Genomic DNA, 12,981 nt, shown 5'->3' on the forward strand with positions numbered 1-12,981 from the left:
ATTATCAAAGAATTCTTTGACAACCACCCTCACATACGCAGAAGCGCACATGCACAAGATCAATATTTTTGTAAACTCTTCCAGTTGTCTTTTTATGTTTTATCTATTTTAAGGCTTTTGTTAGTCTCAAGAGCAAAACACTCATTTCACATGTTTAGAAGCCACACATCGTGCACATACACAAATAAATTTCACCCACTCTCCCTTCCAGGAACTGTGTATTTGCTAGGTTTCCTACTTGATTGGTTGCATGTGTGTTTGTGCATTGTTAAGAGCAAATTCACCAGCATCCCCCTGGGTCCTAAGTTCTCACGCAAGCCAAAGTAGGAATTATTATTATACACACTACCAGTTGCACTGTACTTAAAAGTATCATGCAGAAATGGCTTTAAACCATGTGCTGAATACTTAGCCCCTTAAATGGACAAGACAAGTTAGAGGAGCATTCAGATGTAATGTCCAACTAAACTTTAGATCAACCTTCTTATTTAAATTCACAACTGGTTCATCAAGGATGGTTTTTGCATCAAGACCTCCTGTTAATACATCATTGCCATCATTGTTTTTTATTAAGTGGACAACTTTTTTTTTCCCATGCATTTTCTTATTAAATCATAGACTAAGAGATGGAGTTTCTAAATAAACCTGTTTTGCAATATCTCCTCCACTCACGTCCTGTACAGCAGTGCAGTGTGGGTACTGAGCTTTGTAAACCACTGGAGCAGTGCAGCTCTGGGCTGAAGCACTTGCACACTTTAACTCTAGGACTTTCGAAATTAGTTAAAAAATATAAACCGAGAAAGCAAAGCATGAGTAATTATATTGACTTTTTAAATGTATACTCTTGTAGAAATTAGGATCACATTGGACCCTAAAATAAGATCCTTGCACAAGATATTGGCAAGTTCCAGTAGGTCAGATGCTACATTATATTTAAGAGCCCTGAAACTGTAGGACCTGAGTAGGGTCTTGGCTGAATGCTTGTTTGTTCATCAAGCTCTTGAGGTTTTGTAGATCCCTTTATTCATATTAATTTATTTGGCTGACTTACTTAACAAAAGCAAATTTCAATTACCTATTTTTATATACAAATTGTGGTAGTAATGTGTTTAGTTGGGTTTTGCAATCTGGGTTAAATACAGCAAGAGGTCTGGGTATGGATATCTGCACAGCAAATAAAAACAAAATTTTATTTTTTAAAGCTACTTTTAATTTCTTTATCTTGACCTTCAGCAGTCTTCATTTTGCTATTTAGATACAATCCAAGAAGAAGATTTCTCCCTGGGTTTCCCTTATACCTCAGAACTTTTAAGTATGACCTGACCTTCATGAAAAATAGAAGTCCAACTGGTAATTAAATCTGTTACTGTAATTCTACTGTCTGGCATGTATATTACGACTACATTCCATGAATGCTCTGGCGTGTTATTTAGCTGTCTCACGCTACATCTTACTGCACGGTGCTGTTGGTTCTTTTTTGCCCCTAGCAGGGGAAATAGAGATACCACGGGTCTATGTGGCTAATAGGGGCATGAGGAAGACTATTTGGACACAATCAGAAAAGCAGTCACATTTTCTTTCAAATTACCACCTTACCTCTAAGATACAGTATTAGTGATGGTTATCACAAAATGAACACTTCTCATTTATGTAGTATGTCCGGTTATATATATATATACAAATTATGTACAAAACAGTAATTAGCTCTTATTGAGTGCTGTAAGGACAGTGTATTTTAGATGAGGATAAAAAAAGCACATGTGCTTCAGAAGGATTACCCAGAAACGAAGGTGCAGATCAAATGGCATTAGCACCAGTGTAAGTAAAATGTCATTTTTTTTAAAATAGTTTTTTTTGTAAGGACCAAGGTAAGTTAAAACAATATCACATGAAAGTTTAAGACTTGAAAGTCATGTTGGTTTTTTTCTTGTAAATACAAAAGCCAACTACCTGGTGTCTATGATGCCTTACTTACTGAATGCATTCTGGATTTCTCACTTTTAGATTTGATCTATTGGAAGAAAACTCGGGTTAGAATGTCAGTGACAATTAATTCCAAGTGCTATAGCAGGAATGACACAAAGACCAACAACAGTAGCATTGTTCATAATGATTGCTTCCTGAATCCTGAGGAGTAGTGTCAATTGTGTGTAGATGTCCAAGGGCTCTAGGGTGAAAAATAAAGCAGTCATTCCTGCCTAAGAAGTGAATTTAGTGGATAATTCGCATATTCACTTTTTCTTATTGACCCCATCTCTTATGTGAATGTTATAGCTAACATACTCTGAGCAAATCTTTAAAATCATTAAAGAGGTCCCTTTGCAATTTATTTTGATTGGCTAAAGCTCGTAGAAATTTTAGTACATTCATTGTTAAAACAGTGAAATGCTTTTAGTCGAAAGCAAATCTTTTTTTAATCATTGATTTCTTAATTGTAGTGAGCAGCCCATTTTTTACATTTTGAATTAACATTGGGGTCTGTGATGTCTAACAATGATTTTCAAAAAAGGCAGATGTTAAAAAAGCATTTGAGCTTTGTTTTTAAGGCACTGAGCAATCTGTATTTTGTAAGTCGCCAATATATTTACATAGCTTGAGCTGAATGTATGGCGTTTCTGTGACTAATGATCTCATTCTGGTTCCTGTGGTGGTGCAGTACTTCAGAGCAAACATTACATTCAGGCAGACTGATATAATGGCAAGTCAAATTTTGGGAGAACCTTTCTGGAACTTCATTTTTAACCATTTGATACCTGATTGTAGTGCTCTGCTAAAAGAAAGCTATGTAGACCTTTATCATATGAAGCCAAAAATGATAATCTGTAGGGACTGAACTGTGTAAAAAAATAGTTTAAAAGAGAAGAGATAATATATAGCATGTTGTTGAAGTTGAGCCTCTGGTACGCCTCAAGAAACAATTGGATTGACGTCTGGGATTGATTAGTTACAAGCAAGCAACAATGAATGATCTCCTTTCATTTGTAAACTTCAGTGTGTTCTCATACCACGTGTGCATCTGTCCTTAAGGCAGGATGGTCCTCCGGAGTTAATAATCAGACTTCTTAATCATTGGCATTTTCTGGATAGGACTTCTGTGGTTTTTATTCTGATATCTTTATGTCTTATCACAACACAACAGCTGTCCCGTTTTTATGTTTCGTATGGTTCTTGCTTTTATGTAAGTTTCAGCTTGATCTCACTGATCCGAACCTTTCATGGAAATAAGAACTGTAAAGAGCATAGCAATTAGGGTTTATCTGGCCACAAAAACAGGACCTAAAAAGGCTGATGATGAGAAGTAGCTGAGAAGTAATAAACTACCCGGCGCTATTGCTGAAGCAGATTCAAGGGATCCTTCAGAATAGGATTGATAAAACTAGATGATCAGTAAATTAGTAGCAACAAGACAAGCAAGATGGACCACATGGCCTCCTTCCATTTATAATCTTTTTTATATTCTGTCTTACTATCTTATTTTTGAACTGTGATTTGAAACATGCACTTTATGGTCCAGCTGAGGAGTACAACACAATGTATCCTATTAAAGAATTCTTAGTATATTTTAACATTTTAACCAGAATCGAAAAGCCTGTTTGTTTGTTTTTTAGTAATTTCCTATTTTAACCTTTAAGCTTAAAACAAGCTTCCTTCAGGTGATGTCTTTATGTAATATTTAGCCTAGTTTAATATTTTTCTAGCATTTAGTATCAAAATGTGAAGTTGTTTAAAGGGTTGTAAATGCAATCTGAAATTCCGGTTCTGGACAAAGGAAGCCTGTCAAGCATGCTGATGTATCTGTTTGAGGAGTCTGGATCATTCCAGTTGTTCCTGAATTAAACCATCATAAGAAAAAAAAAGTGTGGTTCCAAATACTCTATTAGGATTTTATTTGTTAAGGGTGCAAGGAGCTACAAGTGCAAGCTTTTAGGGTCCTGGCAGAGATATGATACTCTTAAGACTATTTAATGCAACTAGTGGTACAGTGTTACTTCAAGATTTAGTATAGCAGCTGTTTCTCAATGTAACCTGTAGACTTTATTGGGGGAAGTGATTTTGAAAGCCCTTCCCAGTGTGTATAAATCTGTGCACAGGAATACTACTTGTGTTCCGAATAGCGTGGAAGTTTTGTTAAACTTTGAAATATTATGATTTTGTTGGTCTTACCTAATGAGGATCTCTTGTGCAGGTCTTAACTATTGTTAATTATTCTGCTGGATGTTGTCCTTTGATGAGGCTTACCCTTATTTTCTTTAGTTCTATGTATTCTGTGAATTATTGCATGGTGTTTTGAGGTTTTGAAAAGTGTTATTAATATGACATATTATTATATTGCTCTGCTTACGAGAGAGCTTCTCCTAGCTGACTGCTAGATGCATACAAAGGAAGCACAATAGTGTAGTGTGAAGGTACAGATCATACATAAAATATAACTTTAAAAAGTATCAGACATTATGGCTTAATTGGTTTCCAAGGTGGTGCCAGTGACCAAGAATGAAGAAGCCTGTTGATATAGCAGTCAGCATATCAACGATCATGTTTTGCTCATGCTTTAGATTTGCCATGGGGAATTTGTTAGCTGAAGATGATGAGGTTTTGGTTCACAGGTTACTGGGGAACTCTGTACTGTTTACTGGAGATCTTTGAGGATTTACAGAGGCCAGATGATCGCCTCCAACTACGCTGTCACACGTGTTCAAGGATTACACCATACAGTAGCCCAGTTCAGTGAAACCTGTAACAACAAGATGGCGATAACCATGTAGTCATCCTTTTTAAACAAGCCGAGCAAAGGGCTGAGCAGATGGAGTGTTTCCAGATGGCTGCCAGTCTGGATCCCTCTTCCAAGCTATACTGGTGCAAGAATGAACTCTGCTACTCAGGGCCACATTTCCTCTCCCAGTTAAGCACAACTGACTCTTTCTTTGTATATATGACCAGCTATTTAGCTGAAGTCCACAGCGATATTGCTACCACAGAGGTCTCTTCTAAAATCTCAAACTTCCCAGGCCATCCTGAATGGAATTCTCCCATTTAGCCCAGCTGTCTGTGGATTTCCAGGGATACCTGCTGCATATGCATCGGTCAAAAGACTCTTTATTGTGGGTTGGTTTTTATATATTTTAAATGATTTCAAGTGATTATCTTTAGACTTTATAGACAGTACATACTACAATACATTGTCTGGTTTATTTCCTTTTGTTTTTCATGCACATGCACTGTGATTTAAATTCTTAGTGTTGGTACGAGCATTTATGTATCCGTGATTTTTACAAACTGCTCACAGTGACAACAGATTCACATTTCACTTATTTCTTTGTGAAATATGTTAGGTTTTGCTTCAAAGATCTTTGAATTCTGAAGCTTTTTTTTTAATTGCTGCATTATTCCAAGATCCTGCCTGACTTAGCAAAGCCCTCATCAGATCTTGCAAGATTCTAAATGGTAGGAGAGGGATGATTTTAGCCTCAAATAGTTTTAGCACAACAGAAAGAAAACAAAACTACAACACATATTGTATGACAATAATTTCTGCAACATCTGTTGGGAGTTAGTGTTCTCCTTTTTGCACTGCAGTCTTAAACTTAGAAGTCAGGATTCTGGACTCATAACTAGAAGGTTGTAGATTCGTATCAAAAGATCCTTCACCCAGATTTCTGCATTATAATACCCAACCATATAAATGTAATTGCCTTGGATAAAATCATCAGTCAAGTGAATTAGTATGAATGAAATGAAATACCTTTAAACTCAATGAACCTAATGTAGGAAACTCATGTAAGAGATCTCTACGAACCCCAGGTTTACCTGCTTTTTGGGATTTCCATGGAAGGTTCTACCAGCCACTCTGGCTGATAGCCAAGTAAAATTATACTACAGTCTGGCATTAGTTCCAAACGTCTAATACATAGTCTTCAGCATATGTAATCTGTGCTGCACCCTGCCAAAACCCAGAAAGGAAATGATAACATCCTGCTTTAATGCCTCATGCAACAATAGATTAGAGAGCATGATATTAAAAACTGGTGAATTGCAATGCACTGGAAATAATAGAGCATTGTGGAGGTTGGTGCTTTGATAGCAGCATCTGTTGTTACTGTCCTTTTCAAAGAGTGATAAGTGGCTTGTGTCTTTGAAATAATTTTTAACAACTTGTCTATAAACAAAAGAAAGATGTTTGTTACATATTAAAAAAAAAACTGTGTCAAATTGGTATTTGCGCTGGAAACGTGCCATTCTGTGCTCTTAAAAGATGTCTTTACAGCCTTCAGTTCTCTACAGAGCAACTGATCTGAGAGCTCTGTTGCTCTAAGAGACCTATGGATTCAAACTATAATCTTGAATTGCTGCTCCCAAAATGATATTGCTCTCCGGTACACGACCATTAATGACTCCACTGTGAAAGTGGAAAATCAAAAGCTCAGTAAAACCATGATAAGGTATGGAAAAATGAAGTGAGACCTCAGTTGGTCCACTACATGATGTCTGCCATTGGAAAACTGCAGAATTCAAGTGTAGGTGTATTGTGTTAAAATGTCATGTACCAAGAGGGATAAAAAAAAAACCAACAAATTTGCATTTGTTGGTTTTTCATGCCTCTTCATATACATGCTGGAGCAGCCCTTTACTTAGTCCCTCAGAAGCATACTGTGTTTTATGCATTAGGTTGCAATAGGTATCTGTTACATGGTTGGAGCTATGGGAACATTAGTGGACCAACTTAGGTTTTTCCTTCTGCTATTTTGAATCTCAGTTTGCCAATACATTTTTAAAAACAGTAGAAAAGAAATCAGATTATTTAAAAGAATGAAACTTGTTAGACTGCTGACTGTTCACCTCTTGTTCTTTCACTCTTCAAGATTCAAAAGCTTGATTCAAAGCACAAACTAAAAATCTCTGTTGTCAGTTTGATGGCTTTTATTATATGGAACTGCCTATTATTTCAGAACGTCTTTAGGAGAGCTTTGTAGGTTTGGAAAAGTAAAATAAAATGTCAGCACTTCTTTGCTCATTCATCTTTCTCTTTGTTAGTCCCAGTATACAGTAAAAGCAATACATTTGGAAAAAAATAAAGACAAAAGTGTTCAGGGTTCCATGCAATCCTCACAGAGGTAATTGTTTCCTATAATATTTCCTCTTTCATATTATGAATCAGGATGCACATCAACTTGCCTCTTGTGCAGTGTCTCCATCTGCAGATGGAGAGCAGGAGTTTGACTACCTGGACTACCCCAGCCATGTTCCAAGAAAGTGGCATTTCCTCTGCTCTCTGTATTTGAATCAACATAATTCTTGTCAACTGGTGTTTTCACACATGGAGTCAGTTCCTTGTCCCTCCCGTAGCCGGTTAACAACTGCACACTCAGAGACTTGTGTGCTGCTAAATGTATCAAACTGAGATTGGAGAACTCACGAAGAGAACACAAGGGCAAGGGTCACTCTTAATGGTTAGATATGCATATTTATTAATTTTAGATATTATTAGATTTTAATATTAATCTAAGATTGAGTTTAATGAAGTACTGTATCAGTGACATGCCCCTTCCTAAAGGTTGTTGACTCCTGTTCTAAACTTTGTCTAAAACAACCAGTATCAGCGATTTAATATTGCCCAGGTAAAATTCTCACATATCAATTTCGCATCAATGTCTAATGACTAATTTTTGTATTGCACTCTTATACGTGACATAGGAAAGTGAGATGTTTCTCCCATTATACTGTATAAAGTAAATGCTAATATCAGTGAACACCCTGATATAGTGTTTGACATGCACAGATATGTTATTTAAAACGTTTTTAAATTCTTGTGCTCTTCTCACAATGTGACTTTATTTTGTATGTCAATGTTGATTTCCAGACATGCTTAGTAAGTAAGTGATATTCACTTCCCTAGCCAGGTTAAATATAGAATATAGTTAAAATAATGGTGTTGTTTTACGGGGTCAAAATTAACCTATGAACATGTGCCAGTTTTAGAGATTTCTTGCATCATTCCTAAAATAATTAATTAATTGTAAACTTTATTAAAATTAAATTTGATATTGTTTCTTCAGTCTTGCTGAAGAAATACCTATGCCTTGTGTATTTTAAATAGATTTGCTATGATAAATACTTCAGTATGTTTTTCTCACTTAAATTCCCTGTAGGGCATTGTTCTCTTTTGAGTTAATGAGGTTATGCTATATTGTATTTATGCTCTCTTCTGGGATTTTGCTGACATACCATATAAAGGCATATTATCTGCGTAGACTAGAAGCCAGAATTTGTCACTGTTTGGATAGCAGCTTATGTAAAAACGAGCTTAAATAAGGAAAATGGAAGTTTTAGATAAGACCACGTCATCATATTGCTCTTGCACCAACTTAAATCCCTACCCTTCTTTAGATTTGTCTGTTTCTGCTTTCCAAAAATAGCGTAGTGTTGATAATTTTCATTCGACATTTTTAATTAGTCCAGTTTTAATTTTAAACACGCTAATTTGCATGTGGGGAGCGATTTCTATATGTGTTTGTTTCAATGAGTGTTGTTTGGTGCTAGAGCAGAGTAAACCGTAGTTTATTAAAGACCAATACAAGTGTTGCTGCTTGGGGGAAAAAAACAGACGCCTAAGTTTTCCTTGTTTTACTCAAACTCAATGTTCCATAGTCCAAACAAAATAGAATACATTTTCCATCTATCCCACGTGTTATAGTAGCCTTCAACCAGTATGAGAAAAGCTTCCTGGAAAGTGTCTGCCAATTTAAATTTGTAATATGCAGATTAAGAAGGATGGTGTAATATCGTAACAGCCGAACCTTGTCTTTCTAAAATTAAAAAGAATGCAGAATTCAAAATAAGCTCTGAGAGCTTTAAATAATAGTGAGGCTATTTCATGTTCTGGGTTTTATGCATCATTCAATGACAGAGATTAGGAGTTGTGGAAGACAAGAAGTCTTGAGTAGAACATTATTTTCATTCACTGTCTGAAGCCAGCAGTGGAAAAAGGCAAGAAAATGGTATCCCTGACAAGCTGGAATTGTAAGCTAGACCTTTTGATATAGACTGTCCCCCAGGCAGGCAGAAGATAGGCCCTAGACTTATCAGGGTCCTATGTGGATTAGAAGAGTAATGTTCTCACACCCAGTTCTATTTTCACTCTCTGCTGGAAACTGTTTCTTCATCTGAAGGAAACATCCACAGGGTTTTCATCTGTGAGTCGCCACCCTAGTTGTCTTACAGACATGTCATCACACTGTGCAATGGAAGAATGATTTAAGGACAGAAAGCCATCTGCATTCTTATTTTGAAGGATTATCTAAAATCTCTTATGTTTGAAGATCTCTTTATGTTTTCACTCTGTTTTGTTTGAATAGAATGAAGATTTGGAGGATACAGTGAGATATATAGGCTCTGTTTGCACTAACAGTTAGTGATTAAACACATCTTTCACACATCTGCAGCTGTGTAGTACAACACAAAACTACCATACAACACATTTGATACTAAGCAAAATCTGAAATTTAAAAAATCACCTAAGACATACTGATTTATTGTCTTTTTATGTTGTGTCTGGTATTTGCTACAAAGACATGATTTTTTAAAATAATACTGTAAGTATTAAGGTAAAACTGAAATCAGTAATTAAAAGTCTAAGTCATATTTCCACCATATTTAGTACACCATTCAATAATGAATCAGGGCGCACATGATATTAGGCATTTCTAAGGGTTTTGGGTGAGTAATGTGTTTCAAATCTATCTGTAAAGATAAAATAGTCAAGACAGTCTGAAACCAAATTTAAATATACCGATTGAATAGACTTCATAATACTTCAGCCTTAACATAAACACTGTATTATTAACATTTGTTTCTAGGAAGTAGTGTTGTTCCCTGCTGTTCTCCGAAATTAGTTTAAATTTTGAAAATTTTCATCATACATTGTGGAAAACTGCATTTTTTTTAATTGAATTTTGAACATTTCTGTTATACAAAAATGTTACTTTCACAAATGTGGCAAACATGATTAGCCATGTGAATAAAATAACGATTTTAAAATTAGCTTGCACATTTTATGGACAGATGATGCACAATGGAAAAATGGCTATTCAAATATTGCAGTTTTTTCTTGTCAGTGTGAATATAATGTCTTCAAACCCTAATGTCATCAGAAAATGTGCTTCACCAACTTATTCTGTTAAATATCACCTGATCTGTGTTTATTCATTACCATTAAATTGAACAACTAGCGTAATGAAGGCTTGGAGAAACTGTTCTCCGCATGAGGAATGATTTCCAGATGTTTAAAATTTAAAAAGCGCAATGTTCCTGCAGAAGCAAAAAAAAATTAATAGAAGCATCTGGCATTTGACACGTAATGAGAAAGTCAGACATAAAACGGCTATAAACTCTTTTAACTACGAGGGAATACAGAAGTTACCCTTCTTTGAGCAAATGTAGGAAGGTGGGCTAGAGAGTAAAAAAGTAACTGCCCCCGAGAGATTGGTACCAAAGTTTATTTCAGGACACAACTCATTGACTGACATTCGAAAATGTTTTTCTAATGCTTTGCAATGAAGGAGACAATCAATAATGCCTAACTGAGGAGTGTTCAGATATTGTGCAGGAGACTGCTTTTTGTTGTAGGGGTAAACAATATGGCAACATGAAGGCTTCTGTACTATACCTAATAGATTCAAGAGAGGCAACCTTTTTAGCTTCTGAAAAAATAAATGTTTTGTGAAACTAAGTGCTTCTTAATATTTAGGGAAAATTAAAATATAAAAATATGTTTTTATAGATAGGGAGCAGCATGATATGAATCCTAAAAGGCATGTTTAAAAATATTATTCTAAGATTTGTGTTTCGCTGTAAATAGTGGCAAGGGGTTTAGCATTTTCTCTTGGAGGGAAACAGGGGAACTAATGGGGCTTTTAAAGTATTATTATAGAATCATGCTGAAGACCGTGTTTGGCCACTGTGACTGTATGGGGTGGGAAAATCGGTGTGCTTCGTGTTAACATGAAGCTCTAGAAGAAAAGGTTTGCTCTGTAGCAGGAGAAAGCTGCTCTGACCTCTCACGCTCCTGTTCCAGCAGGTTGGTGAACTCATCGCTCTTCTGCATGTACTCTGTATGCTTTTTCTTCTCTTCCTCCAGCTTGTGAATGGCCTGCTTGTGTGATCTTTCCACCAGGAGCAGTTGCTCCAGCATACGCCGATGGCTCTCCTTCTGCTTCTCCACCACCCTGTCCAGCTGATGGTGAAAAAGGAGAGCTCGCTGTTCTCCAGTTGTTTTACCCTGAATGTCCTAATGCAGAAATCTCAATTGCTCTACAGAATTATACCCCTTACCTTAAGAGTTTTTAAAGAGCATAAAAACACATACAGCAAGCTCACAATAGCCCTTAAACAAAGATAGGTCATAATAGGCTGAATATTTACTAACTTATTTTAGTGGAAGCTACAGAGTGTAGCTTTATCTTCCAGGAGGCCACATGTTTTAAAGTTAGATGTATTAGTTCACTACACAACCAAAACACTTGCTGCTTGATCTGGGCAAATTGCACACTTTTTATATTAGAGAAGGTTGTGTAGTACCCCAATCCCCCTTCCAAATCACACACACCTTCTACTTCAGAAATTGGGACAGACTAGTTTGTTCATTTTTGTTTAGTTACAGATCTCCAAGGGCTGAAACTTTCTTACGGGTCTTTGAATGTCATTCATGTGTATCTGTTCAGGCCTTGTTAATTTAGATTGCCTTACAATTTGGTGTTTTTTGTGAGGCCACAATATAGATGATTTCCTGACTGGCAACAAAAATATACATTGGTATTTTATTTGCTCTGAAAATTGTTTAGTGAAGGAGCATAGTATTTCCAGAAACCAGATTACTTTGCACTGGATAGGTTTTATCTTACATAATAGCAACAATAGTCATTTTTACTATCATAATATATTATTTCTGCTGATTTTAATGAGAGTACATCACTCTTAAGTACTTTGAACAGCTTAAGCCAGTGCAATTTCTTTGCTCCCTTCAGTATAATCTATTCCAAATGCTTTGTTTTGTTCTAAGGGAATGTATTGAAAAATGAACACTTTCATCATTCCAATTTATACGGAAGCACATGGCTGCCATCGGGGGAAACAACATTTAATGTGGTAGCTCCTAATTATAAGATAATGTCCTGTTAATTTGAGTGTATAAACAACCTATTACATTGTGCAATGACAGCACCTAGAAGCTAGTATCTCAGCTGAAACTATGGGTCAAGTGTTCATGACTACAGTATGTCCAGTGCTGCAGAATGCCCCACAAACTTACTGTACTTTCGAATGGAGTTTATTCGTAATCAAATGTTACAATTTGTACCTAATGTGAACACAATCATTATAACCATGAGGACACTCACACTTATCCTTAAACAAGAAAGATTGTTCTGATTAATCGATTTCATTGCTTACAACTGAAAGTCAACAAATGATAATGCAGGTATAGTATGACAATTGTGATATTGCATGATTATCACATAAAGTGTGCAATAGTATACTATGTCGTAATAATGACATATTCTTCTATTTCGTAATGACAAGATCATTTTCTCACATTATTTTTTTTTCCTTGATGGCAGCCATGTTCTTCTGTAAATGTAATAGATATTGCTTTATATATTTGTTTTAAAACTACCAGAGTATGGACATAAACAAGTAAGAACATTTTTTTTCCTTAAAGATCACAGCTAGGTGTAAAGTACTAACATTATTTTTTGTCATTTGCCAAGTTTCAGTAGATAAAATAAAAGAATGCACTTGGTTATAATCGCTTTCCAAACAGAGCTCCACCCAAGAGCTTCGAGTTCTAAGGAAATCAATGTCCTGCATGCTGTATTGGCTTTACCACTGGTAGACCATTACTGATAAGTAAGGCTGTGTCGAATGTGTTCTCACAGCTTACGTAATTTTTTATGATTCTGGCAAAATCAGGTATTGTTTAAATGCTGGTAT

General features: G+C 35.8%; 2 protein-coding genes across 4 annotated transcripts in view; one reads left to right on the plus strand and one right to left on the minus strand.

Annotated features, from left to right (window-relative positions):
* cmss1 (cms1 ribosomal small subunit homolog) overlaps positions 1-12,981 on the plus strand; it is a 133,475-nt gene that overhangs the window by 53,604 nt on the left and 66,890 nt on the right. The window lies entirely within an intron of this gene.
* filip1l (filamin A interacting protein 1-like) overlaps positions 1-12,981 on the minus strand; it is a 110,510-nt gene that overhangs the window by 50,974 nt on the left and 46,555 nt on the right. The window contains exon 4 of the mRNA XM_006639180.3: positions 11,049-11,227. Coding sequence (XP_006639243.3) covers positions 11,049-11,227 — 179 coding nt within the window. The remainder of the gene's footprint in view (positions 1-11,048; positions 11,228-12,981) is intronic.

Source organism: Lepisosteus oculatus, chromosome 15 (genome assembly GCF_040954835.1).
Source record: "Lepisosteus oculatus isolate fLepOcu1 chromosome 15, fLepOcu1.hap2, whole genome shotgun sequence".
NCBI classification, from domain to species: domain Eukaryota; kingdom Metazoa; phylum Chordata; class Actinopteri; order Semionotiformes; family Lepisosteidae; genus Lepisosteus; species Lepisosteus oculatus.